Here is a 27,153-nt window from a genome sequence, read left to right as displayed (position 1 = left end):
CACTGGCACGTCGCCAGCCTGGACCCCCTCTCCAACCCCTCAGCCCCTCGTGATGGGGGGGGGGATGGAGCCTCATAGCCTCTGCTTGTTCAAAGCCCATGCTCCAAGGCCCTGGGGAGGCTGGCAGAGGGGCCCAGAGGCTGAGAGCAGAGCCCAGGCAGAGGCGGGACCAAAGGGGCTTGCTGTTGCCCCATTCTGCCCCGTTCAGGCAGCAAAGGCCCCAGGCCTAGGGAGAGAGGGGCCGGCTAGTTCCCAGGCCGCTCATGCCCAGCCCCTCACTCTCCTGAGGCCCTACTGTCCTTCTCCCCTCCTAGGTCTATATCCCAGCCTGCTCCACCCTCTGCTGCCCACAGGCCTAAGGATGGAAAAAGGCCAAAGACGTTCCTTTATTAAGAAAACTTGAGGAAGACCTCTGTCCACCCATCTTACATACCAGTAGGAAGGGTGGGTGTCTGGCCTCGGCCCAGAGGGCCCTGGGCATCCCAGCCTTGCCCAGGGGCATCAGACAGTGTCACAAAGGCATTTGAAGCTGGCCCCAAGGAAGGAGCCCAGAGTGCAGCAGATGGGAGGGGCTGAGAAGGTCCTGAGCTTGGTGGGGGCTGGTGGTGGTGCTCCAAGAGCATCCTGTCCTCCTGTCCTCACCCTTACAGCCCCTCAGGCCCCGGCCACCAGGGGCAGGAGAGCCACGCCTGAGAAGAAGCCTGACATCCAGTCTGGCCAACACTATTTCTTTCGCCGGGACCCTTTGGAGCTGTTTCCAGAGCCCTCGGAGCTCTGGGGTGGGGACCGGTCCTTGCCCCCCTTCTCCTTCTGGGAAGGTGGTCTGTTCTTCTCCCCACCTGCTGTTTCAGGCCTCTGGGGCCTGGGAAGCAGCAGCGCCTGGAGGAGGTGGATGGCCCCCACTGAGCAGATGAGGCCCCAGAGCAGCATGGGGGCAGCCAGGGGGGTCAGCTGATCCCGAAGCCAGCGCAGGGCTCGAGGTAGGAGGCTGGCCGAGTTGTGAGGGGGTCGGCCTGGGCTCTTGTCCTGGAGGGGGAGGGAGATTGATGTCCTGCCAGTAGTGGCTAATGACGGCACCGATAATAATGAGCACTTGGGTAACATTAGAAGATTTACCAAAACTTTCTCCATTCTCCATGTGGAGGAACTGAGGGGACCTGCTCAAAGGCAGACTGTAAGGGGTGAAGACACAGTGCCCGGCTAATACTCCCTGCCTGCTTTTGTTGGGCCCCAGCTCTGGCCTTGTCCCACAGAGGGGTGCCTTCCCAGGTCTCCTGCCCCACTCCCAGCCCGGCCAAGGCCGTTGGCTCCCTCCCTACCTGGAGGCCAAACTGTGTAAGCAATGACTCCAGCTTTGGGTCCCCCAGGGACACCGAAGGAAAGAACTCCTCGGACCATTTCCGCCGCCACCATTGGCTAAAAGACAAAGAAAGAAATGGAGGTCAGCAGGGGGCTGGGGGCCACTTCATACCCTGGCCTCTTCCCAGCCTGCACCTGCTTCTGCCACTTGACAGTATGTGGCTGCTCTGTCACTCTCAATGCTCCCTCCTCGGACTAAGTCCTCACATACGCTCCCAGGGTCTCACCCCTGCCCCCGGTCCTGCTCCCCTGCCCCCCACCAGGGCTTCACTCTTGCTCCCTGGTCCTGTCACCTGCCCCCACCAGGGCCTCACTCCTCATCCCCGTACCCCACTAGGACCTCACCCTTGCTCCCCAGGCCGTGAGAACCAGTACTTGTACAGCTGTGCCCGGATATATGTGGGTGGCTGCTCCCAGAATGGGTACCTGGAGACCTCCACTTGCAGCAGGCGGATCACTGATGGAGGGGAGGGAAGCTACTGAGAATGCTGTTCCCAACCCCAGGACCTCTGCTCCCTAGACTTAGCTCCTTCCTCACTCTGCAGCAGAGAGAGGCCTTCGAGGAACAGGGAGATGCTGAGGACCCCTCCCTGGTCCATCTCCTGCAGCACAAGGAGCTCTCCTCAGCCCTCACCCCACCCCTCTCCAGCAGGGGGCCCAGGACCCTTCCCTGTGCCCCTTGCTTCCAGCACTAGGAGCCCTGCCCCCTCCTCCTCACCGGGTACTTTCCCCTGAAGCAGGCGGTAGACAAGACTGGAAAACCAGGGGCTGTGGGTGTGGTGGCCCAGGGCAGCAAACCACATCTGCCAATCTAGGCGGGGCTGGTGGGGGACCACGATGGGGGGAGCCACGCTGACATTCCCCGGCTTATACATGAACTCGATCTCCTTGGGGAAACCGAAGGGGCAGGAGGTGAGAATCCCAGCGGGCACGACAGCCTCCCCCCCTCCTCTGAGGGTTTCCCTCCTGCAGTGTCCTGTGCTAGCTGACCCAATGTGAGACACACAGCTCCTCTCACGCTGGGAGGACAAGCTATGGAGTTATGGGGAAGAAGCATGAACCAAGGAAAGGAGATCAATGAAGCCCTAAGAATTAGGCATGCACCTTCTTTTGCTGGGGAGGGGGAGGGAATCAGAGAGGGCTTCACAGAGGTGGCAGCAAGCGTGTCGGGAGGGGAGTAGCCAAAGGGATCCATCCCAGGGGTGTGTGGTGGGGAGCTGGGAGGAGGACAAGTGGAGGGCTGGTGGTGCCCCTGACATAAATATGGCTCCGAGCCCTGACTTCTTGTGTGCTCTCTGGTACCCGCCTCCTGACTCTGGGGCCAGGACTGCCCTGCAGGACTCCTGTCTGCAGCGATTCGGTGGCACCTCTCGTTCCCCCTCTACCCTCATCCCAGCACTCAGCCCTGTCCCTGTTTGAGGCCCCCTCACCGTCCAGCTCTGCCCATCATAGCTGCCCTCCAGGACCACCTCGGGCCGCCCACCTAGGCCTGTCATGCGGCGGAACAGGCCGTAGGAGTTAGCCAGCTGCAAGTGCTCCACAGCGCCAAAGAGGCGGTAGGCCCCAGGCCAGAGCTGCCTGTTGGTCCCCGGTTCCAGGTAGGTGTAGGGCACCTGAAATGACAGCGTTGGTAGCCCCCAAGTCTGGCAGTGCCAGGCTGGCACAAAGGCCTCACCCCAGCCCACCCCCCACTCACCAGGCTGATCGTGAACATGGCCACAACAGCTGCACCTACGATGGCCAGCTGGACAGCGGCCTTGAGCTTCCCCAGCCATCTGCGGATCCGGGCACACCTGGGGGAGGAGGGGGGGCACATCCTGACAACCTTCTCCTGAATCTTTGCAGCCCGTCCTGCCTCATCTCAGGCCAGCCAGACTTAGGCATTAGTAAAGGAGGACACCCTTGGGTCACGGGCCAACATCAGGGGATGAGCTCTCCAAGTTCCCTGAAGGCCCAGCACAGAGACCCGCATGCTTGAATAGGACTTTGCTCAGCATTTACTAAAATGGATGGGGCTGGAGAAGGAGCCCAGGCCCTACCTTGGCTCAGTACCCATACAGACCAGCTCCCAGCCCCAGCCCAGTCTGCTTAGTACCTGTAGAGGGCAGTCAGCAGCACCCAGAACAGGGAGGCCATGCCCAGCCACACAGTGGGCATTGTGACCACCTTCAGCCACTGGGAAAACTCATGGAAGGTGAAGGCTGCGGAGGAGGAGGAGGAGGAGGGGGATCAGGAAGGGGAGTGGACAGAGAAAGGCCATTACTTGGCCTGAGGGGCCTGACCGAACCCTACCATCTCCTCCGCCATCCCCCAAATCTAGAAGCTTGACTCTCTGTCCTACCTGTCTTGGCCTGAATGCTGCCCCATTCCAGGTCCAGCTCCAGACCAAAGTAGTGAGCTGTACCGTAGGCCAGGAGCCCATAGACAGCTAATTCCAGAAGCAGGGACAGGGCTGTCAGCAGCTGCCGGGCCCGAGCTGCAGAGACAAAGACAGGAGGCAGAGTGTGGGGCCTTGGGCCTGCTGGGCCAAGGTTCCTGCTGTCCAGGGCCCAGCCAGCACTGCCAGGGGGCTCGCACTTACAAGCAGGAGGCTGCTTCATCCGACCTGTGCCCAGCCACCAGGCCACATGCTGATCATCCAGAAGGGATGTGGTGAGCACCAGGGTGAGCAGGTTGAAGAAATTGTAATTCCCCGTGAGGATGATCAGGACCTGGAGCAAGGCCTGGGGAAGGGGGAAGGGAGAAGTCAGGGGGCAGCGACTCCACAAGGAGTGGGGGGAGCACAAGGCTTCAAGCATAGCAGGCCCCTAACAAATGCTGGATGAGTGGAAAGCTGGGGGAAAAAGGCAGGGGGCTGGTAGCCTCCACCCCTGACCCTGCTCTGCTCTAAGTGCCAAAGGGCCCTCTGCCTGGCTTACCTGAGAGTAGAAGGCAGCAAGGCGAAGCCGGCGGATGGGGGCAAAGAACAAGACAGGCACGGCAATCTCAATGAGGAAGGTGGCCACCACACTGAGCTTGTGAAGCCAGACAGGCAGGTGGTGGGCAAACCAGGCGGCAGGTGTCGGCAGACACTGTGTCTCATAGTGGTAGGTCAGGGCTGGGGGAGGTAGAGCTGGGGCCTAAGCAAGGTTACTCTGGGCAGGGGGTAGGGCCAGGGCTCTTCAGGCCAGGATGGATGGCGGGGGTGGGGGGGTGGGGAAGGCAAGGACCCTTCATGGGAAGATTGCAGGGCTAGGGCACAGGACAGGTCAGGACCTCTGATGCCAGGGTGTCAGGGCATGATGGGGGCTCGGGGTCCCTTGGGGTGGCATGGCTGGGTCACCTGTGAGTCCCCACCAAGTAGGGCAGCGGCTGGTGAGCTTGACCACTCCCGAGGCAAACATAAGGCGGAAGAGAAGCCACCGGACCAGCCAGAAGGGGACATCTGCGTGTGGCAGGGCTCCTGTCTCCTTGCCCCACGGGGGCCACAAAGGAGCTACCAGCACCGCCAGGAAGCCTGTCTCCAGCAACAAGGAGTCCCTGGAGGGGTCGGGGGTGGTTATCACTGCAAGGGCTGCCAGGGACCAGGCCATACCCTACCCCTTGCTCCTTCATCAGGAAAGAACCCCTCTCTGGCCCTAGCCTAAGGTCTCAGGGTACCTGGCCAGGGTGGGCTGCCTGCAGCTTGAGTCCTTAATGGAAAAACAAACAGGCCCAGTCTTCTGGCACCAGCTCCCCACAGAAGCCCTGGCTCCCAGCTCTAGCCTTCTCCATCAGGCAACCTCTCTCCTGCACTGACCACTATGCTCCTTGGAGCTAAGGAATTCCCGATCTGGTCTGCTCCATCCAAGGACCTTGCATGGCTGGCCCAGGGGCTGTTGAGGTATGGCCCTCTCCGGGACATATAACCTCTTCAAACCCTGGGATAGAAGGGCATGGCCCGTCTGGCCACTTACCACTGGAAGTACAAGAACACCTGTCCCACCTGCAAGAAGACAGGAAGGTCTGCAGGGTGGCCAGGCTGGCACTGGAGGCAGCTCCCTCCCCTCCTCTGCCCTCCCCAAGGGGCTTTTGCTATGGGGAAGGCAAGGGGTCCCCTAGGGCATGGGGAAGAAGCAGGAGAAGATTTCCTATGCTATTTCCCAAAATCCCAAGGGAAGGGAAGGGAAGCCTGCAGAGTCTGGAGAGCAGGGCAGGAAGTGGGCGGGCACAGCTGGCCAGTGGCTTCCCTCCAGAGCAAAAGCGGGGGAGGAGCAGGGCCAGAGTCCGCCAGGGTCCCTTCTCACCTGGTAGAGAGAGAGGTAGAGACTCCAAAGCAGCAGGTAGAGTAGGCTATGGCGCAAGGAGGGCACCAGCAGGGCCCCTAGGCTGCACAGTGTCCCCAGGAGGCTCAGCAACTCCATGCCCTGCTCTGTGTCCAGCCCCAGCCTCGGGGACAGCCAGAGCAGTGTGGGTACCTCCCACAGCTGCTGCCACAGACCCTTCCCCAGAGGTCGGAGCATCTTCCGGGCAGGCAGGATCCCATCACGCCCATACAGCCCTGGGGGGAAGGCTGATCAGGAGGGGAGCTGGGCCCCACTGAAGGTGATGGGGGGAGGCTGATCAGCCTGGGTGAGGGTGAGAGGCCAGGAGGAAAGAGCAGGACTGTGCCCACCCGTTATCCCAGGAGAAAAGAACAGGAGCCGTCTGTAAAGGACCTGGGCTGACTGGGGGGAAGGATGCCAAGTGGAAGGAGGCAGGTCCCTGGAGAGGAGCCTAGGGAGAAATTCCAGGGGAAGGGAGAGGGTCCTAGTACATCAAGTCTGGGGGAGGTTTCTTCAGGGGGCAGAGGGGCAACAGATGGAGAGGGGTAAAAGGAGAAGATGCCAGCTGGGCAGGTCTGGTTAGGGGTCCCTAGGAGGAGGGGAGGATTCCTGGGGGATACAGGGAGGGTCCCCAGGGGGAGGGGCTGGGGAAGAAGGATCGCAAGGGAAAAGGGGAGGTCATGTGGGTAAAGGATTCCCTGGGGGATGGGGAAGGGCTGGGGAGTGTCTGGAGGAGTGTATCTCTGGGGGAGGGTTTCGCAGGGGAGGAGAAGCGCCCGAGGAGTGTTCAGAGGGGAGCGATGCAAGAAGAAAGGGGGGGGGAGTCAGGCAGGGGAAGGAATGAGGTGGGGAGGGGTTGGGGAGTATTTGGAGAGGGGTCCCAGAAGAAAGGGGACAGGTCCCCAGGGGGAGGGTAGGGAAGGGGGATTTCAAGGGGAAAGGGGGAGGGTCCCTAGGGGGAGGGCCTGAGGAGTGGGATTCCAGGGAGAGGGCCCCCCAGGAGGAGGGCCGGGGGGAGGATTCCAGGGGGAAGGGAGGAGGGTCCCCCAGGGGGAGGGCCGGGAGGGGGGAATTCCAGGGGGAGGGTCCCCCCCGGGGGAGAAGGCGGGGGTCCCGCGGCCTCACCTGGGATCTGCGCGTAGAGCGAGGCGAAGGCGAACATGAAGGCAGCAGCCACGCCCTGCAGGAACAAGCGCCGGGGCTGCCTGGAGCCCGCCATGGCGGGACCGTCCTGGTCCGAGCTGGGCAGGAGCTGCCAAGACACGTCGGCCCGCCCGCAGCTGGCCCCGCCTATATCCCGCCTCCGAGTTACGTCACGGACTCCCGACCCCGCCCTCGGGGAGCGAGCTCCCTCCCGCTCGCTTCGGGCCCGCCCCTCCAGTTACGTCACCGCCCGGCCTAGCATTCGTTCAGGCCCCGCCCCTCGCGGGGGCGTCAGTCAGCGTCCTCCTCCTTCCCCGGGGCCTCGTCCGTCCGGCCAAAGCCCCGCCTCAGGCGTCCGACGCCCCTCCCGAGGAGGAGCCTCCCTCCCCGTCGCGGGGGCCCCGCCCCTCGGTGCCTCCGGAAGGAGCCTCCCGGAGCCCGGATTCTTCTTGGTCCCCACCTCCTAGGTGGAGGTGCCGCCAACGCCCCGCCTACCAGACACCGCCCCCCCCGCCTCCCTCGCGGCCCATTGGCCTCGCCTCGCGTGACGTCACGGACGCGCGCCGGGCGCCGCCTTTGATCGTCACCGAGCGCTCTGAGCGGGAAACGCAAAAATGGCGCCAGACCGAGCGGCCTGCGCCGCGGCCTGAGCAGAAAGCGGAGCCCGGAGCGGGAGCCCCGGCAGCCCGTTCGTCCATGGAGGACGTCGAGAGCCGCTTCGCCCACCTCCTGCAGCCCATCCGCGACCTCACCAAGAACTGGGAGGTGGACGTGGCGGCGCAGCTGGGCGAGTACCTGGAGGAGGTGCCGGCGGGGCGGGGGCGGGGGCGCGGTGACGTCGCTGAGGGCCGGGGAGGGGCCCCGTGGCGGGGGCTCCAGCAGGGCCGGCCCGGGGTCGGAGCGGAGCTCGGCGGTCGTTAGCGCGCACTGTTTAAGCGCCCACCGTGGGCCTCAGTTTCCTTGCCTGTAGGACGTGCCTAATACTTGTAGTAGCCACCCCGCAAGGTTGTCCCGGCCGGCGGGGCAGCGCCCAGTGTGCCGGCAATCCCTCCCCCAGCACCCCCAGGACCAGGCCTTGCTTTCTGGGCCCGGGTTCGCTTAGGCACTTGCATCCAAACGGGGTCCCCCACCTCTGGAGAGGGGCGGGGAAGGGAGACGGGAGAGCCGGGGCTTCCGGGAGGGCAAGGTAAAAGCCTCGGGGCGGCCCGGGGACTGACGGCCTTTGGGTCTAGCTCGTCAGGTTCCACCCTCCCCGCTGACTTGGATCCGCCTCCCTGCTTGGGAAAGTCATCGAGCGCCGGTTAGGCACCGACTAGATGCCAGGCACTGGGGATAGAGAGAAGTGGGGTGAGACCCCTCCCCTCCCGCTGCGGGATCCCCCTCGGGAGAGGAAGGAGAGGGAATGAGGCTCGGAGCGAGGCTGCGCACCCTCCGGCTCAGGCTCAGGCATCCCAGCCCCAGCTGGAGCTTTGGCCTTGGATAGAGCAGTGGACGTGGAGGCAGGAAGAGGCCAGTGGGAATCCACCCTCAGACGCTTAGGAGTCGTGGGACCCCGAGCAAGGCCCTCAGCCCCCTCATCTGTCAGTCGGGGATAATGCTAGCCCCCGCCTCCCGTGGCCGTTTTGAGGACCAGAAGGGTTAACGCAAGTAAGGAGTTTTGCTAGCTTGAAAGGCCAGCTCAATTCTAGCTGTTATTATTAGCCACAGAAGGACCTTGGAGGCGGCAAGCCAAGAGTTCAGTGAACAGAAGGAAATATGTTTTAAAAAGGGAGCGTTTGGTCCCTGCAGTTTTTGCCTGCTGGCCAGTTACCACTCACGGGACCATCTTTTGTTGGGTTCTTGCACATATGTTTGTCAGTGGAAGTAGGAAAATTACTATTTTAAAAATAAAAAGTCCCAGATGTGGGTCTCAAAGGCTGAGCACGGGCCAAGGCGGGGCTGAAGGTCGATAATTGTCCTTATTCGCTTGGGTCAGGGCTAGCTTTGCTGACCAGGACAATAGGGGGCTTCTGGTGTGAGTGAGGAGGGAGGTCAGGAGGTGCCAGGTCCCTGAAGCCCTCAGTGTTTCCTCAGTACCATCACCTCAAGGGCCCCCATTGAAAGTCTCCTCAGCTTGCTTCTTTCTTACCTGCCTTTTGACCTTCATCTCTTGTTCGTTTTGGGCATCCTGGGCAGGATGTGGACAGGAGATAGGGTGAAGGGGTAGATATTCCTGGCGGTAGGAACAATGTGAGCAAAGGACCGGAGGTGGGACTGAGCATGGTGGGGTAGCGTCCTGCTCACTTCCCTTTTTTCTGCAATCCTTCTCACATGTTCTGAAGCTGGACCAGATCTGCATTTCTTTTGATGAAGGCAAAACCACCATGAACTTCATAGAGGCTGCACTGCTGATCCAAGGGTCTGCCTGTGTCTATAGTAAGAAGGTGAGCCATTGGCCAGGGACAGTTGGACTCCTGCCTTTCCCCCGCAGCATGGCTAGGAGTGGGATTCCAGGGGATTGAGTCTTTGGGGGTCAGAGGGAGGCACACAGAGGGAGGTTCTCAGGGCTGGCCCGCAGGCCTTGCTCATGCAGGGCTCTTGGGCGCCTTCTGGGCCCTTTTTGGGTCCTGGTCACATTAGTCCTTTGCTGTGACAGCAGACAGGAGGAGTCTCTGCTTATTCACCAAGGCCTCTCCGAGAGGGACCTGCTGAGCTTCCCTCCTTCACCTGAGTTTCCCTTAAGGTGGCAGCCCTGGGGGTACGTTCTTGCTTGGAGTCAGCCCATCCGCATGATGGGTCAGTCACTTCAGCTCCTTGTCCTTGGCCCACTGAGCCCCCAGGCCCACCATCTCACTGCCTATGGGCTGTCCCAAGCCTTGCCTGCCTGCCTTTGGGACCCAGCTGGCCCCTGGCAGTGCTTTGTGTAGGGGAGGAGGTGAGGTGCTTGATAGGTGGGTGCCCCAAGGCAGAGAAGCGTCGCTTGTTACGTTTGCTGGTGAGGCGTGCACATGTTTCTCAGACTCGTGGATGTGTTCCTCGTGGGGGGCGGGGGTGCAGCGTGCACACACATTCTCAGGCTCATGGGCATGTTCCTCGTGCTGGAGGGGACCAGCCCCAAGCAGTTGGTTGTGCCTCCTCGGCCCCTGGCACGCCGGGTCACTGGCTCCTCTCCTCACCCTGTGTCTCCCTCTGGCAGGTGGAGTACCTCTACTCGCTGGTCTACCAGGCCCTGGATTTCATCTCTGGCAAAAAGTAAGGATGGGAGGAAACCCAGACAAGCAGGGAACCTGGGAGCGCCATGTGGGGTCTCTTGTGCACTACATGAGCCACCAGTGCTCCTTCTCTGCTCTGCCTCGCATATGGAAGGGCCCCTCCTTGTTGGGGTTTTTTAACAATCAGAAAACTGAGAAAATCTGTGTGGACGGGAAGGAAGGCCAAGGAGGCTGGCGGGGCCTGGGCCTGGGACCTAGCCGGCATGCTTCTGGAGCTTCCCCAGCTGTTTTCTGACACCGATCCCTGTTTGTCTTTTCTCCTGCAGGCGGAACAAGCAGGCCACATCTGTGCAGCCAGAGGGGCAGAGTGCCGAGGACAGCCATGAAACTCGCCCAGAACCTGAGGAGGAGGTGAGGCTTCCAGGGGCCCAGCCCTTGTTGAGCATGCATGCACGCCCCAGGTGCAGCCCTGCGTGGGCCTTCCAAGGTCGCCACAGGCCATGCCAGCTGTCGCCTCTGTCTCCTCACAGTTTCTGTCCCTGGATGACCTCCCAGACTCCCGGGCAAACATAGACCTGAAGAGCGACCAGTCTCCTAATGTATGTGGCACTTTCTCCTCACTGACCTCCCTGGTTCTTTTGGACAGCCAGAGATCTTGGGTGCAGTGGTGATGGGAAGTGGGGAGAGGGACCAGGGAGGCAGCCTCACTCTGCACTCAGTGGCTCTCTGTACCCCCTGACAGGCCGTGCCTGTCATTCCCTTGGTGCCCATGGCCCTGGTGCCCCCTGATGAAGAAGAGAAGAAGAGTAACCCGCTCTACAGGTACAGGTGACCCCTGCCCAGGCCCCCAGTTCTCTTTCCTGCCTCCCTGGGGCTCTCTGTTTGCCCTTGTGCCTGTGGCCTGCACAAGGCTGGCCAGGACCTCCAAGGCCTCTCCTCAGAGCTCGGTTGTTTGCCAGCACAGCCGCCGAGGGGAGGTCCTGGCCAGTCGAAAGGATTTCAGAATGAATACCTCCACTCCCCACCCCAGCGGGGCCTTCCTGCTGGAGCCAGGAGGCCTGTCCCCAATGGAGCAGATACTGCCGAGGACCCAGCAAGGTGAGAGGGCCATGGAGCCCGAAGGAGACGGGGAGGGGGGCCCACCCGTTCACTGCCAGGGAGTTTGTTCTACACCAGAACTCTGGATGGTCACAGTCAAGGGGTGGAATTATTTTCTTCATCCAGTCGCATTTATTAAGCACCTACTGAGTGCCCCGCACTGTGCTGGGTACTGGGGAACCTGAGAAAGGCAAAAACAGTCCCTACCCCAGAGGAGGGGCCAGGGAACAGCTTCTGCTCAGAGCTAAGTAACCACAACATGAACAGCAGGCAGGCTGGCCAAGAGGAAGTGGGGGCTGACACCCTCCCACTGGGATTCCAGGTGAAAGTGAGGAGGGAGGGCATTCCAGCCACGTGGTCAGTCCAAGCCAAGGCCCAGAGAGGGCAGCTGGGATGCTGTGTTTGGAGACAGCGAGCAGACTGGGATGACGAGGGAACCTACTGGACTGTGGTCAGCCTGGGAGACGGCTTCCCTGCAGGCAGCAGAGGCCCTTGGCCTGGGTACATGGTCTGACCTGATGAGTACCTGTGAGCCCAGACCCAGGACAGCAGATGCCAGCCTAGAACCAGGCCACTGGGCCTCGACACTTGGCCTGACTCTCCCTGGATGGCACTCAGCCACACCTTGAAAGCCCTTTTCTCCTGGGGCGTGCTCCTTGTTGCAGAGACCAACTTGAAGAAGGGTGAAGGGGTGGGTATGCATGGCACTGCGCTGGGCATGAGCTCAGCCCGTCCCCTTCTCATTCTGTTCCTCACAGATGCCGAGAGGCCTGAGGCCATGGACGTCTCTGTGTGCATGTCTCCAGCCCCAGTGCTCGACTTCTCCCAGGAGGACGATGAGAAGCCAGGTGTGGAGCCAAGGCTTAGGAGGGGAGAGTGTTGGGCCCTCCCTCCCCCCAGAGCATGGCCTGGCTCCCAGCACTCTTTGTGCCCAGACCTGGCGCTTGGATCCTCAGTCTCCTTTCTTCCATTTTCATTGTAGGCAAATCAAACTTCAGTTTTACTTTGAGAGTTCTTGAGAGGGCCTGGTGGTCCCTTCTCCCTGGGTACCTGGGGGGGGGGGGGGGAATCCCTGGGGAGTTTCCTGTCCAGGCAGCCCTGGACAGTCTGGCCTTATGGTCTCCTCCCTGCCCTCTCTAGAGGCAGCAGTACTCGAAGGTGAGGAGGAGGCGGGGGTAGACCTGCTCCTTGACCCAGAGGCCCCTGAGGCGTCTCCAAAGCCCCCAGAGCATGGGACCCAGCAGCAGGTAGGGGGTATCTGAGCCGGGTGGGGGGGAGGGCGGGGAAGTGACTGCCTCGTGACCAGGTCTTACAATGCCAAGCGAGCGTACCTCACAGGCTTCTGGGAATAAGAGCTGTAAAGGGCTCTGCAGCATCAGCAGTTACTTCTATGATTCCAAGACCAGTCAGAGGTGCGGGGGCCCTTTGAGGCTCCCAGAGGGTGTCCCAGGGCTCAGCTCCCCTGGGCTTCTGCCTGAGCTTTTCAGCATATCTTAGCCCCAGTTCCACGGGGAAGGACGGAAAACACATGAAGGGCAGTGTGATCACAGGGCCTCCCCTGGGCTCAACTCTGCTCACAGGCAGGCCCCAGGAATCTTTGCTCCCCTGCCCGCCCCTGCTCTAAGCAGGGCGGCAGGGATCCCGACTGTCACTCTTGGGCTCTGGGCTGAGTTTGGAGGAGCTGGTCTTGTGAGAGCATCTGCTCGTTTGCTTCAGCCTTTGGGGGGCAGGTGACGGAAGAGTGGGGTATACCAGGCAGCTGGGGTGATTGCCTCCACTCTCCCCCCTAGGGTGCCCTGGAATCGAGGAGGTACACCCTGCGGGGCAGAACCCCAGCTGCCACCCCCTGCCCATCATGGCACCAAAAGGCAAGAGGAGAAGCTGGGGCTGAGGGGGGTGGCCCTTCCTGGGGGCCTTTGGGAGGTGGGGGAAGTGAGCCATCTCAGAATTTCTCTGTTTCTATCCATCTCCTTTCTTGGGGCATCCTGGTGGGCAGAGCTCCCTAATTCCTCCCTGTGAGGCAGGTAGCCCAGCATCTGGCCTGACAGGGGGTCCCTAGTGCATGGTCCCTGCTCAGTGTCTATTCTCTGTCATGTGCTGCAGGAGCCCCCAGATCCCTGGCAGAGCCTGGACCCCTTTGACTCCCTGGAGGGCAAGCCCTTCAAGAAAGGTAATGAGTAATGAGGAATGGAGGTGGGCGCTGTGGTAGGAGCCGCCTACAGGACTGAGGGAATCTGACATGGAGTGCTGGGAAAATGTTGGCTTTGGAAGCCATCCCCAGGTCTCTGGCAGCCTGGTGTGGTGATGGCTGGGGCCCGTCCTGACTGCTGGCTTTCTAGGGAGGCTGGGCTTGGTACCCACATCTCCTTCCAGTGTCCCTCCCTCTTGGGTGGCTGCCTCATCCCTGGGGTCGGGTCCCATGGTCTAACTTCCTGGCTCTGTCTCTCAGGTAACCCCTACTCTTTGCCACGGCATTTGGAGGAAACTACGTCTGGCAAACGCAAAAGGAAGCCCTCTACCAGACTCCAGGGGTTTCATGAGTGGTACCTAGCTGCTTGTGAGTCAAGTCCTGGGTGGGTGGAAGACACCCTAAGGGCAGGGGATGATGGGGTAAACAGGGCTGAGCTCCCAGAATGCTCATGTGACTAGCTGACCTCTGACCTCATTCTTCAGATAGTGGCTGTGGTAGCTCCCAGAAACCTCGGCACAGAGGCCCCACATTTGCAGGTGAGGCAGGAGAAGGGTCTGAGCCCCTATAGGTAGGGGGAGGGTACCAGGCTTGGTGCAGCATGGGGACCTTAAGCTACCCCTGGGACCAGAACCAAGGGCCCTGGCAATATCTCTTTGTGCAGACCTGGAAGCCCTCTACTGGAAGCGCGTCAAGGAGCAGGTGGATGCCCTTCGGAAGCTTCGGAGGGGAGAGGTGAGGGCAGTGGGCTCGGCAGGGACCCCCCAGGCTCTTGCTTGAGAAGCTCCAGAGGTGCTGGGGCCCAAAGGCTGTGGCTACTGCCAGACCCCTTGAGTCGTCTCTCTCCGGGACGGCCTTCTGCCTCATTTCCCCTGCCCAGGGCTGGTGTTAGTAGGATACTAAGCCATCCATCCCTGTGCCCATTGTGAGTAGGGCAGGAGGGCTTGGCCCCCACATAGCTGACCCCACCCTGCCTTCTCCCAGGTAGCAGAGCAGCAGCTGTCCAAGGCCCAGGAAGGACTGTGGGCCCTTGAAGAGGAGCGAATGGAGGAGTCCCCGGAGCACCTGGGAGGAGGAGGTAACCCCTGGGACCCAGGCTGTTTCCTGGCATCCCTGGTGGGGAGGGGGGACTGGGGCTGGCAGGGTCTGTGGTTGGGTCTAGCCTCCTCTGTCCCACTTTCCTCAGACAGCTTCTTGGAGCTTGAGGATGCGGAGCCTGAGGAGCCACTGGAGGCCATTCCAGGTAGGCCTGGGAGAGGGAAGCTCGGCTCACCTGGAGCCACTAGCAAGGGGGGAGGGCTCTGAAGCTTGGCCAGAAGCTGACTTATGGTCCTGCTTCCTCCCACAGAGCCAGAGGCCATGGCTCCGCTGAGCTACGAGGAGCTGGTCCAGAGAAATGTGGTAGGTTCTGCTCGGGAGCCAGGCTGAAGGGTCAGCAGGGTGGGGGCACCTAGCGCAAGGACATCCTGAGCCCTCTCTTCTCTTAGGAATTATTTATCGCCAACTCTCAGAAGTATGTGCATGAGACGGAGCTGTCTCAGCGCATCAGGGATTGGGAGGACACCATCGGGCCCCTGCTCCAGGAACAGGTGAGGGCGAGCTCGGGGCCCCCCTCAGCCACTGGTGGGTGGCAGAGGCAGGTGGCAGTCAGCCTTGGCTCCCTCCTTCCAGGAGGAACATGTTCCTTTCGACATCCACAATTATGGGGACCAAGTGGTGGCGAGCTTTCGGCAGCTCAATGAGTGGTGTCCCTTTGCGGATCTGGTGGCCGGCAAGCCCGCCTTCGAGGTGTGCCGCTCAATGCTGGCCTCCCTGCAGCTGGTGAGTGGGGCAGGGGGAGGGGGTTGGGACCTTGAGGAGGCAAGAAGGGAAGAAGCTTATTCCCACCCTCTCCTTCCTCCCACAAGGCCAACGACTACACTGTGGAGATTGCCCAGAAGCCAGGGCTGGCCGAGGCTGTGGACACCATGTCTCTGAGGCTCCTCACCCGTCAGCGAGCACACGAGCGCTTCCAGACATACACAGCCCCCTCCATGGCCATGCCCTGATTGTGGGGGGCAGCTGCTTGATAGTGTGCATGCGTGGGTGTGTGTGTGAGGCTTAGTCTGTGACTGGGCTCCCCCTTACAGATGGGGTTTTTCTGTTTTCTCTAAAATTTTGTGCCTGGCCTCCCTTGGCAATCCTGAAGCAAGAGTGGCTTTGCTTCCTGGCAGGTGCCTAGGTGATGCCAGGGGACTTGGGGGCATGCCCTTCCCCACCCCTGGTGACTAGAGCCTATGGCCGCAGGGGGCAGTGTGGCCGCTCCCCGCTACCCTCATACCTGGGCATCTCAGCCCTAGTCCAGACCCCTACAGGCCCTTCAAGTGTGTTGTGTTTGTACAACAAATACGTTTATTTCCCACTCCCTTGTTGAGCGAAGTGTAGAGAATCCTCATCACAGAATAAATGTATCTGGTGGACCAGAGAATGGGGTGCAGAACCGCGCTTGGTGCCAGCCTGGCTCGCTGTCGCCCGCGGCACTCAGCGCATGCTGCGGAAGGCGGCCATGTGGCGCCGCACGCTGTCCGTGATCTGCTCCTCGGTCTTACTGCGCCCGTAGTAATCCGTGAAAAGGCCGTCGGGGTTGAGCAGGTAGATGATGATGGAGTGGTCCACTATGTAGTCCTGATCCTCGTCCCGCGGCCCGGCGCTGTAGTAGACTCGGTAGGCGCGGCCGGCCTGGCTCACCTGCTCCGGGGTGCCCGTCAGCCCCAGCAGCCGCGGGTGGAACTCGCGCACGTAGCGCCCCACGGCGGCCACGTCGTCCCGCTCGGGGTCCACGGTGACGAAGAGGGGCTGCACCGGCGGCAGCCCCGGCTCGGCGTCCAGCCTGCGCACCACTCCGGCCAGCTTCTCCAGCTCCTCGGGGCAGATGTCCGGGCAGTGCGTGAAGCCGAAGTACAGGAGCACCCACTGGCCCGCGAAGTCGGCCTTGCGGCGGGGACGGCCGGTGTGGTCCACCAAGTGGAAGTCTCCCTGGCCCACCGCTGCGCTGCGCAAAGCCTCCATCCGCCGCTGCTGCCCCCGCCGCTCCTTCTCGGCGCGGGCCGACAGCCACGCCACGGCCAGCCCCGTCCCGAAGAGCCCGGTCACCAGCAGGCGGGTGCGCAGGCCCGGGCCGCGCGGGGGCCCCCCGCCACCTCCTGCCCCCTGCGAGCTGGCCCGGCGCAGGTGGGCCAGGGCCAAGCGCCAGGGGCCTGGAGCCCGGAGGGGCCACATGTCACTGCTGAGCCTGCAAGACACGGGAGCAGAGGGTGGGAGCGGGCGGGGACGGTGTGGGGCAGGGGGTGGGGGGCTGGAGGAGCAGAGTGGGGGTGGGCAGAGGGTGTGGCAGGGATCAAGGAGCCGCGGGTGGGAGCAGGCAGGGAGGAGACTATGGGGGAGGGGTTGGGAGGGGCCCCTGACAGCGCATGGCCTTCTCCTTCGGTCCCGCGGGACCCCCCTCCCTCCCGGGTGGCCGTATGCGGGGCTCCGCCCACAGAAGCGCGAGGGGGTCTCTCAGGCTCCCATCTCTGAGCCTTTGCCCAGGCCGCGTTCCCCACCCCCGCCATCGGGTCCGGCTTCCCCGTGGTCTCCCCCCTCGTAGACTGCGAGCACAGGCTTGGCACACAGTAGGCGCTTAATCAGTGCTGTTTGGCTCTTGGAATCTGACTTGGGACTTGGGCTGGGGATGGAGGTGCGGACACCAAGGTGCGGCCCAGAAGTACCCCCCCCCCCACCTTGGCTAGTTCCGTCTCCCGCCCCCCCCCCCTACGTACACGCAGGGGATAGATGGCGGGATGGGGGAGGGGAGGAAAAAAACAGAGGGGGACGCATGCGCTCACCTCTCCCACGCTGCTTGCCCGCCGGCCCCGAGTCCGGAAACTCGTTTTTTGTGATCTCGCGAGACGAATACACGCGTGATCAGGTCCGGAAGTTTGGTTCGATGGGCGTCGGACTCACGCTCAGCCGGCGGCAGACGAAGCCACCTTGGACGGGGCGCCAAAGAGCCTGCGCAGCGCGTGGGCGGGGCCAGGGGCGAGTGATCGTGCTGCGCCTGCTCAGGGACGGAGTGAAGGTGCGGAGCGTCGGTGATGAGACTGCGCATGAGCACAGCCGGATCTCCGTCCAAGCACGCGAGCGCCCCCTGTTGCCCCTGGGGCGTGCTGTGCTTAAGTGGGCAGGAAAGGAGCAGTCTCTTTACTCCCAATTCTGCAGCTCCCATCCCCACTTTACAGATAAGGAAACTGAGGCCGAGTGAGGCGAGGTGACTTGCCCTGGGTGATTCCCAGAATCTGACGCAGGATTTGACCTCAGGGGTCCCAACTGTACCCATTACTATGTGCATGTGGCTCCCCACTTTCTTAGCACGAAGCTGCACGCACCACCATACGCACAGTGCTCCGCCAGGTCCCCCGCCCCAGGCTGGGGTGAAGGGGAAGTGGTGGGCCGCAGGAGAGGAGACCAAACCTCGAACCCAGGAGGCGCTCCATCAGGGCTCTCAGAGTGCCCTGGAACTTGGGGGCTATGACGTCACCGCCCCGCTTACGTGGGATTCCCTGCGCCTGTCCGACTGTGCGGGGCTGTGCGGGGCTGTGCGCCGCTGTGCGGAAGCGCGGAGAGATACGACTGGTGGGGCCCTACCCCCAGGAACAAGTAGAGTTCATGCCGAAAGGGACAGTTTATTCCCGGGGAGAAGACCCCCGAGCAAGGGGGCCAGGAAGCAGCAGCAGCAGCAGCAGCAGCGGGGAAAGACCTCTGGGGAGCACCGGGCGGGGGACAGAGAGACGGACCCAGGGGGCCTGTTTGGGGGCGATGTCAAGTCAGGAAAGAGGGCGGGGGGCCGGACCGCGGCAGGCACTGGCGGACATGGTTTGACCGGCTGCCCCTCGAGAGTGGTCCGGCTCTGCTCTGGCTCAGCCCTTCATGGAGGGGGGCAGGATGAGCTCCCGAAGGCAGGGGTCTGGCGCGAAGGGCTTCCTCCTGGACAGCCTCAGGGCCTCCTGCAGCTTCTGGTGCTGGCTCCGACTCAGGCCTGGGCCCCTGTGGTGGATGCGAATCCAGGGTGTGCCTGGGTAGGTGATGGGGGCACAGCTGTCAGCCCAAGCCGCCGGAAGGCAGGCCACAAGCACTAAGAAAGACAGTCCCTGCCCTCTAATGCGGGACAACAGCCCACGAAAGGGGACCGAAAAGGAGGGGGTGGGGGAGGTGCACACTTAGGGGCCAAGCTGACCCAAAGTCCCTCTGAAGACTCCAGAGCAGGCGGAGATTCTGAGACTTAAACAGGATGTCGGGACCTGCTCAGACCAGCAGGCTTCCTCTCTCCCCGTCCCTGGGGCAGGGAGTTGGAGCCCAGCCCCCTCCCCTCCAGCCTCTTTCCTTTTTGGCCTCAGATCCTTCCTCTCCACATGCTGCAATGGACTCAGACCTCCCTTGTCTGCCCTTGACCCTGGTGCCCCCACTGGCTGCTGGCCCCCCTGCTTCCACCTCGCACTCCCCTGGAGCTGCCAGGTCACACACGAACCTCCTGAGCCTCCTGGCCCTGGCGCCAGCCCTCCAGGGCATACTCAGTGACCCTTCGCAAGTCTCTTGCCCATTTCTTCATGGGGAAGGGGGCATCAAAACACTTTGCTCCCTGTCTCAAAGGGCTGGGAATCCTTAAAGTGCCAGAGACCTGGGAGTTATTTTGATTATTTTTGGTCCTTGGGCTTCAGAGGTGCCAGGCTCTCCTGGTCCTCCTGCCCCTTTCAAGCCCCTTTGGGCAGGCACATGTCCATCAGGGTTGGCCTTGGCCCTTTTCTTTTTCTACTCTCTCCACTGACTCCCCCCACCCGTCAAAGACCACCCCAGTGCAGATGACTCCGAAGGTTGAATCTCCTGTCCTGGTCTCACTCCTGAGCCCCCAGGCCAGCATCTTCACACAGTCATCCCGCCAGCCCCATGTGACACTGAGCTCATCCACTCCAGGAGTGGCTGCCTGTGGCCCTGACATTCACTCTCTCCCTTAAAAACAGTTCCTTTGTGGTACCAGCCCTGTGCAACCACCCACCCCCACCCCCTGCCCTCTACTTGGTGTGCACTAAAAGCCTAGCCTCCATAAAGACCCTCTGACCCCCAGAACTGGACAAGAAGTTACACATCCTCCATAGCTCTATCGATGTCTGAACCCTCCCCTCCTCTACTGGGAGCTCCTGAGTCTGGGCCTGTCTCCTCTCTGCCCTGGCTCTCCCTCACCGCGCAGTGCAGGGCGCTGTATGCAGCAGGAACTTGATATGTGTGTGTTGAGTTGAACTAGTGCAGAGTTCTCTTCTGAGGATTGCTTAAAAAAGCCAAGGAAGGCAGGAAAAGACCCTGAGAGAGAGAGAGAATCTGGGGGAGGGTGGGGGGCAAAGAAGGGGCAGCCAAGCCTAGTCACAAACCAGAGGGGTTTGGGAGAGGATGTGGTCATAAGGAGGTGGATCCCGGATCCTTCCTGAGGGGAAAGAGAGGCTTTCTGGTCCAGAGAGCAACACCAGACTTGAGCAAATAGAAAGCAGTCTGTCACAGAACCCAGAGGTACAGAAGGAATGCATGACTTGGGACTTGGGACTCAGTGGGGAGGAGGGTCAGTGTCATAGGCCAGGAATTGAGGAATGGCGCCAGACTGGCCAAGAATCAGCAACCAGGGGCCAAGGTTGTAAAGGGAACTGTTTCGCCCAGATCCCAGAGGCAGGAGGAGCCAAGTAGGCTGGATGTCAGTTGCTTGGGCCTCAGTTTCCTCATCTGAAGAATGAGGAGGCTGGGCTCGCTGGGCTCTAAGGGCTAGGCTCCCAGGATCCCCATGACTAAAGGCGGTCTGGAGGGAGCAGGGCTGGAGGGAGGACGGATGGGAAGGACCTCGAGGAGGCTGCTGAGCAGTCAGGACCACGGAGAAGGCCTGAGAGTCTGAAGCCAGAAGTGGTTTGGCTCAGGTAGCACGTGCCAAGTGTCTTCTGTCTCTGAATGTGTGAGTGTGAGTGTGTGAGGCTGAGCACCAGGTGTGGTGTTGGCAGAGCACGAGCTATACCACTCATGGTCTCAGCCTCTCCTGGAGTGTGAATGTTTGGGAGGGGGGTGGCAGGGACACACCTGGGTACCTCAGCTCCCCAGGTAGCGGCATCATCTTCTTTGTCTTCGAGTACCCTGTCCCCATCACCCCAGCCTCCAGGGAGGGACTGGAGCCTTTGCTCATGGGAGGTCTTCTGTAGGAACCCCCCTCCTCCCCCCGCAAGGGTCTCACCTGCACTGACTCTTTGTCCTATGCTCACTAGGAGCTCCAGCCCCACATCATGGTAGAGGGGCTCTCCTGCTTTGTTCCGGCCCGCCCCCAGCTCATGGAGAACCTGGGCCAGGGGCAGTGCCTGGATCTTCTCCACGGTGCCTGAGGAAGAGTTTTAGGGGTGTATGTGTGTGGGAGGAGCAAAGGCAGTAATGGAAAGGGGGATCAGGAGTGGGGGTGGGGCGGGGGGCATCTGGAGGAGGCGGGTGGGGAGTGATGGGACATGAGGGTGATCCGCACAAAGTACGGGGGGAGGGTGTGCTTGTTATGGAGTACCTGCAGGGGGCAGGGGTGAGCCAGACCTTGGTATTGGGGTTCTCCTCACCCTCTGAAGCTGTCCTCAGCTCCTCCTTGGTGGGGGCTGTGGGGAGCAGGCCTTGGCGCTGGGCAGGAGATCCTGAGCACAGCGCTTGGGCCAGATCAGGGGCCACCCCCTGGGCCTCCAGCATGGCCTGGAACCGGCCCAGGGCAGAGCCATTGTCCAGTGTGGCTCCCACCAGGGCTGCCCCCTGGGCCAAGGTTGGGGCTTGTCTATTCAGCCAGAGCAGGGATCCTCCTGGGGATGGGGGTTAGGCAGGGCCAGTGAGCAGGGGGGACAGAGAGAGCCCTTCCCTCTCCCCTTTTCCCTCCCTCTCCCAACACACACCTAGCTGGGTGATGAGGTCCCGTAAGTCCGGGGGACCACCTCCCTCCAGGCACCGTAAGGCCTCCTCTACTTCGAGCCCATGGCCCACACAGCAGCCCAGAGGACTGTCCATGGCAGTCAGTGCAGCTGCCACCCGGATCCCCAAGCGGGCCCCCACTCCCACCTGCAGAGACCCATCCCATGGTCATCCTCAGGGGAGAGACCCACTTCTGGTTCACCGTCTGGGCTGACAGTACCTGCTCAGCCCTTAACGATATCCCTGGGAAATATGGTCACCAGTCTGCCTGCCCTGGACCTCACTTACTTCCCCAAGTCTGTTGCTCCCACGCCATCTTCTCAGCCACCCAGGCTAGAAACCTCCCAATCACATTGGACTCTTCTTTTTCCTTTATTTGCCACATCCAATCAACCATTAAGTCCCACTGATTTACCTCCACAAATCTGGCCTTTCCTTACTTCCTTCCTCCCTTCTCTTCTCTTTTTCTCTTCCTTTCTCCCTTCCCTGCCTTTCTTTCTTCCTGCCTCTCCCTTCCCCTTCCCTCCTCTGCCCTCCCCTCCCCTTCCCTTCTCCCTCCTTTCCCCTCTCCTTCCCCCTTTTCCTCCCCTCCCTTCTTCCTTCCCCTCCCCTCCCTTCTTCCTTCCCCTCCCCCTTCCCCTCTTCTTCCTGTCCCTTCCCTTCTTCCTCCCCTCCCCCCTTCTCCTTACCCCTTCCTCTTCCTCCTCCCCTTCCCCTTCCTTCACCACCCTGTCTCACACCTCCTTTCCATGCCCTTTAGAGTCTACAGCCTCTTAACAGGTCTCCATGCCTCCACCCTTCCTCCTCTCCCTGGTCACTCTTCACCATAATGCTAACCTTCCTAAGACACATCTCACTTCGTGCCAGCCAGTGCCTCAGTCTCCTTTCTCTAACTGGCCAATCAACAAGCATTTATTAAGTGCCTACTGTGTACCAGATTGGAGATACCAAGACCAAAAGTGTGACGAGTTCTGGTCCTCACAGAGCTTAGATTTTTGGAGGAGGGGAGAGGAGAGAGCATGTATATATATATGCTTTGTCTGGGACTCTGCTGTGGAAGAGGATCTTTGTGAGTGACTGCTGACAATATTTCTGATGTTTTTCCCCACCTCATGTCTTTTTTTTCTCTTTCTTAGTTAAATGCCTTTAAAAACCCAACCAGAACTCATGCTGTTGTTTTTTCTGGGTAATAACTGAAGACCTAGTCCTAAAGTGACTTCAGAAGCCCTCAGATTCATGCTGGGCCATGAGTTGCCTATGATGGATGCACAGAGTAGAATTTGAGTCTGTGAAGGCTGGCCCACAGGCAACACATTTATTAGGCACCAGCTGTGTGCAAGAGTGCTAGACAATGCTTTCTTCCTCCTTTATAATCCATCTTGACAAACTGGGCTGAGACTAGAACTTCTGCTTCTCCCTGGTTTGGAAAACTCTATGGTCAAGAGATGTCCAGATGTCATCAATTTTGGGGCCACTGATTTCCTGTTAGGAAAAATCTGCAGACAATTTCATTTTCTGAGTTCCTGCCCACAGACCCACATTCCTTTGGATATGAATGTATGGGGGGTGAGAGGTCTTCCCAAGCCCCCTTGTTTCAGATTCAAGGCAGTTTTATTTTGCTTCTAGATTGGGACCAGCATGTTTAGGTCTCCCCATGATCTGTGCTAACCTTACTACCAATCTCAATCCAACTCTCTGTTGCACCTGTAGCTAATCGCCTACTACCTGCTAAGTTGGGTAGTGAGCTCCCTGTCACTGGAGGTATTCGAGCAATGGGTGGCTAGCCCCCTTGCTGAGAGATGTAGAGGAGATTCTAGTTCTTATAGTGGTTGGTGCAGAGGCTGCCGAGGTTCCCCCATCCAAGTCCAGGTGCACCCTGGATTCATACCGCACTGCAACATGGCTTTCAGCCTTGCTGCAGGTCTCTCGGAGGTGATGGCTTTTCTCTACTTGCTGGTCTCTCTGCAGCTTTGGGGCCCATTGAGCATCTGTTCCTGGATTCTCTCTCCTGCCTCGGCCTCTGGGGCTGTTTTCTCACAGTCTCCTCCTCCCTCTATCTTGTTCTCTAAGCCTTGTTCTCTTCACCCTTTAATCTCTCTTTCTCTTCTCTCTGGTGGCTTAAACTGTTAGCCTGATCCCAAAGCACACAACTTCCCCCACCTGCTGGCTGGACCTGCCCACCCAGGGGTCCCAACAGTGCCTCCAGCTCATTGTGCCATGACCCAGGGGTTCTTAACCTGGGGCCATAGGCTCCCAAGTGGACCTGGGGATAGATTTCATGGAAAACAAATTGGAAAACAATAACCTCCTATTTTCTCATTAACCTTTAGCTGAAATGTAACACCTCCTTCAATTATGGATTTTTAAAAAGCCTCATTCTGAGACAGAGCCCAGAGACTTCACCAGATTGCCAGCAGGGTCTGTGGCTCTGCTCTGCACTGACCTCCTCAGCCTCCCTCCAGTCCTGCCTCCTCCAGTTGCCACGAAAAGCTCTTTTCCTACTTACAAACTGGTCCCCCAACCCTTGCTCCTTCTCTCCCACATCCAGTCAGCTGCCAAGTCCTAGGACTCCAACATGCTTTGTGCCATCTCTGGAATCCGTTGACTTGGTATTGTCTAGTATTGCATAGTTGTCGGCATGTTGTCTGAGAGTCTGAGCTCTTTCTGAAGGCCAGGATGGTGTTTTTGCCTTTTTTTGTATCCTCAGAGCTTGGCACAGTGCCTGGGACATCCATGTTTGCTGACTGACTAACTGACTGTCCTGCCACTCCTCCCTTTCTACTCCCATTCAGGCCTTCATTGCCCCTTCCCTGTGGGTAATGAGCATCCGGTCTCTCTGCCTCTCATCTCTCCTTCTCTCCTCCATTCTGGGAGTGATCATCCCAAAGCACCACTTCAGTCAGATCACTCTGCTGGTGTAGAGCTGGAACCCACGCATTTCCACCTGGCATTCAAGGCCTTCAACACTGGTGCCAGGCTGCCTTTCTAGCCCCATCTGCCACCATTGCCCTTTATTCCTTCTGTCCATGCCCTGCCTGACCATTTCATGCCCTTTTCCCCCTTGGTGCCCTCCTCATAGTCCCATTCCTGGGGATGCCCTTCACTCTGCCACTGTCTAAGTCCTATCTGTTGCTGAATGTTCGGGGCGGAGGAAGATAAGGAGGAGGAGGGTGAAGAGACAGAGGGGAAGGAGAAAGTAATAAAGGAGAGGGGAATGGGGAGGAGGGAAAAGTAGGAGAGGGGAGGGGGAAAGGGAAAGGGAAGAGGGGATGAGGGAAGGGGGAGAGGGGAGGGAAGGGTGGAGAGTGGAAGAGAGAAGAGAAGGGGGGAGAAGGGAGGGATTCTATCCCTCACCCACAGATGGTTTTTACTGTTTTAGCTGGTAGTTATGAAGTGAATAATAAAAAATAAATTATAAAAACTCTCTGACTTCCAAGGCCCACCTCTCCTAGATCTCTGGCACCCACAGTGTTGAGAGCACTATCTCCCCACCCCCACCCCCGCCTCTGCCTCTGCCAAGGATTGGGTTGGTATTTCAGTGGTACAGGCAGCTCCTGAGGAGGAGGGACTCTGCAGGTGTACAATAAACATTTGTGGAATGAAGAAGCGTCTGCTGCATCCACTCACCAGGGCCTGGGCCAGCTCTCGAGCTCTTTCTTGGCTTGGGAAGATGGCTGCTTCCCCAAATTTCACATCCACCACCAGGGTCGAGAGTTGCTCCACAGCCTTCTTACTAAGGATGGAGGCTAGAGGGGGCAGAGAAGGGCACTGGGGCTAGAAGTCCAGCTGGAGGCATGGAGGCATGGTCAGGCTGCTCCTAACCAAGGTCAGAGTGCCAGTGACCAGACTCCAGCAGGGGGTGGGGGCAGGTCACCTGTGATGAGGGGGAGGCTGTCCACTGTGGCAGTCACATCCCGAATGGCATAAAGGACTCCATCTGCAGGGACCAGCTCCTGACTCTGCCCTACAATGCAGCAGCCTACATGCTCGAGCAGCTCCCGCATCTAAGCTCTCAGTCAGAGAGGATCCCCGTGAGTGACTGCAGGACCCCAGACAATGATGCCCCCTCAATCAATGACCCCCAGTGATTTTGGATCAATGATTTCTCCCATCAGTCATTTGACCTTCAATTAAGAGTGCCCCACTCATTAATGACTGTTCATTAGGTTCCCCTAGTCAGGGTCCTTTGCCCAATACCTGCTTGGGACTTTGTACCACTGAGAAGCCTGGGATGGCTTCCAGCTTGTCCAACGTGCCTCCGGTGTGCCCAAGTCCCCGACCACTGATCATTGGCACCTGTGTGGATGAGACCCCAGCCCCATCCCACCACCAAGGGTTGAAACCTCCCTGACCTCCCTCCTCCAGACTTCTGCTCAAATCCTTGGTCTGTGACTTGAAGGAAGTGTGTAATTGTGTGCTCAGCCCCATGGGTTCTCAGTCAGTCCACCCCCAATAATTCAGGCCCCTGCCTTGAGGCAGCTCAGCCTGCTCTGAAGGGACAGTGTCTGCCTGAGACAGGGCTGATCTGAGCTGGAGTTGTGAGCAAAGAATTTAAGTGGACAGTGGGGGAGAAGACATAACAGGAAGAACCCTCATTTATATCTTCCCCTCTCTCTCCCAGCCACCCCAGAGGGAGCTTGTGCCCACTCCTTCAGCCCCTAGGGACAGGGGGTTGGGGCTGACCTTGCAGCCGCAGGCAGCCAGAGCAGGTGCCAAGACCAGGCTGACTTTGTCCCCCACGCCTCCTGTCGAATGCTTGTCTACCAGCAGTGGTCCCCAGGCCTCAGGCCACCGAAGCTGCTGCCCAGACTCAGCCAGTGCTCGGGCCAGAATTTCTGTTTCACCCAGGTCCATGCCTTGCAGTCGGATAGCCATCAGCATGGCGCCTGTGGGCACAGAGAGAACCCAATGGGGCGAAATGCTGTGAGAGGCTGGGGAACCCTGCCCAGGGACTGGAGAGGTTGGGGTCCCTGGGAAGGTGTGTGGGCCTGAGGCCAGGGCTGGGGTGGTGGCTCTCGGTCTTGGGGCAGGCAGAGTCAAGGGCGTGTGTGTATTACCTATCTGTGCTTCCTGTATGGTCCCCTCTGTCAACCCTTGAACAAAGCTCCGAATCTCTGCCTCCTCTAGGCGATCTCCATCTCGCTTCTTCCTGATCAGCTCCGGGATGGATCTAGGCTTCTGGAGGCTGGAGTCTGGGAGAGGAGAAGGCTGAGTCAGAGGGGCCACTGGGCACAGAGGAGTCACCCCAGGGCCTAGGTTAGGGGCTCCCAGGAGGGGACATGGAAGATCATTGCCCCACTCACCCATGACCTCTGAGACCCCCTCACCTGGCCTTGTCTGGTCTGTTGCTGCCATCCTAGGGTTCTGCTAGGAAGGAAAGTGGAAGATGCAGCCCCACCATCTGTCTTTCCTCCTTCTCTGTCTCCTCCCATCACCAGCTCAGTCCCTTGCTACCTAGTCCCTCTTACCTTCTACCCCCTCCAATCACAGTTACTTGTGTCTTCTCTAGGTCCCTGACTTGGCCACTACCTCCTGATCAGTCCCTGAGTGGCTCCCCCCTCCCACTCTCAGTCTCTAAGTCTCTCCTTATCTCTAGTTTCTGTTCCTGTCTCAGTCTGTTTGTACCTCCTTCTCCCGTCCACCCCTCTTCCCTTTCTCTTCGGTGCCTTTGCTTTTCTCTAGTCACTGTTTGGGTCTCAGTGAGGATAATGGAGGGGGTGTGCCCTAGTCTGGACCAATCCTGGTGCCTGGAGTGTGGGTAAAAAGGGGAAGTGTCCCAGATTCCCAGAATTGGGAGGGGCCTCAGAGGCCTCTGCTTACACTGCTCACTTCTTCCAAGAAGACTTCCTTGCTAACTTTTCACTTAACATTGAACTTCCTTAGTTTTTGGTGAAATTCCGAGATGTATGGTCTA

General features: G+C 59.8%; 4 protein-coding genes across 7 annotated transcripts; 1 reads left to right on the top strand and 3 right to left on the bottom strand.

Annotated features, from left to right (window-relative positions):
• Nucleotides 1-366: 366 nt before the first annotated feature.
• On the bottom strand, nt 367-7,306 carry LMF2 (lipase maturation factor 2). Its single transcript, XM_036762177.1, has 14 exons — nt 6,768-7,306; nt 5,625-5,878; nt 5,295-5,323; nt 4,682-4,878; nt 4,278-4,456; nt 3,941-4,082; nt 3,701-3,835; nt 3,455-3,560; nt 3,056-3,152; nt 2,790-2,972; nt 2,078-2,246; nt 1,705-1,816; nt 1,320-1,416; nt 367-1,026 (listed from the first exon to the last, which is right to left on the bottom strand). The coding sequence occupies exons 1-14, from the start codon at nt 6,859-6,861 to the stop codon at nt 724-726; spliced, it is 2,097 nt and encodes a 698-aa protein (XP_036618072.1). The 5' UTR covers nt 6,862-7,306; the 3' UTR covers nt 367-723.
• A 63-nt stretch (nt 7,307-7,369) lies between these two features.
• On the top strand, nt 7,370-15,729 carry NCAPH2 (non-SMC condensin II complex subunit H2). Its single transcript, XM_036758964.1, has 20 exons — nt 7,370-7,589; nt 9,107-9,208; nt 9,961-10,016; nt 10,303-10,387; nt 10,507-10,575; nt 10,719-10,798; nt 10,941-11,074; nt 11,833-11,922; nt 12,215-12,321; nt 12,865-12,942; nt 13,178-13,244; nt 13,524-13,631; nt 13,748-13,801; nt 13,927-13,997; nt 14,247-14,340; nt 14,449-14,505; nt 14,611-14,663; nt 14,750-14,851; nt 14,934-15,083; nt 15,170-15,729. Exons 1-20 carry the CDS (start codon nt 7,482-7,484, stop codon nt 15,308-15,310), a joined length of 1,806 nt encoding a protein of 601 aa, XP_036614859.1. The 5' UTR covers nt 7,370-7,481; the 3' UTR covers nt 15,311-15,729.
• On the bottom strand, nt 15,631-17,845 carry LOC118849888 (protein SCO2 homolog, mitochondrial). The gene is made up of 2 exons (XM_036758972.1): nt 17,126-17,845; nt 15,631-16,533 (listed from the first exon to the last, which is right to left on the bottom strand). Exons 1-2 carry the CDS (start codon nt 17,626-17,628, stop codon nt 15,783-15,785), a joined length of 1,254 nt encoding a protein of 417 aa, XP_036614867.1. The 5' UTR covers nt 17,629-17,845; the 3' UTR covers nt 15,631-15,782.
• Nucleotides 17,846-17,946: 101 nt separating this feature from the next.
• LOC118849887 (thymidine phosphorylase) lies at nt 17,947-26,937 on the bottom strand. Of its 4 annotated transcripts, none has more exons than XM_036758968.1 (11): nt 26,865-26,937; nt 26,567-26,603; nt 26,297-26,431; nt 25,923-26,125; nt 25,437-25,535; nt 25,114-25,243; nt 24,867-24,985; nt 21,224-21,386; nt 20,903-21,133; nt 20,539-20,679; nt 17,947-18,351 (listed from the first exon to the last, which is right to left on the bottom strand). In XM_036758968.1, exons 2-11 carry the CDS (start codon nt 26,592-26,594, stop codon nt 18,197-18,199), a joined length of 1,404 nt encoding a protein of 467 aa, XP_036614863.1. In that variant the 5' UTR covers nt 26,595-26,603; nt 26,865-26,937; the 3' UTR covers nt 17,947-18,196. The 4 variants fall into 4 exon arrangements, with proteins under 4 accessions (XP_036614863.1, XP_036614864.1, XP_036614865.1 ...); XM_036758969.1 differs by lacking the exon at nt 26,865-26,937 and adding an exon at nt 26,708-26,853 and having other exon boundaries at nt 26,567-26,606; XM_036758970.1 differs by having other exon boundaries at nt 18,208-18,323.
• Between the last annotated feature and the right edge of the window lie 216 nt (nt 26,938-27,153).

This window comes from Trichosurus vulpecula, chromosome 5 (assembly GCF_011100635.1).
Source record: "Trichosurus vulpecula isolate mTriVul1 chromosome 5, mTriVul1.pri, whole genome shotgun sequence".
In the NCBI taxonomy this organism is placed as follows: domain Eukaryota; kingdom Metazoa; phylum Chordata; class Mammalia; order Diprotodontia; family Phalangeridae; genus Trichosurus; species Trichosurus vulpecula.
This window is presented reverse-complemented; position numbering and strand designations above follow the sequence as displayed.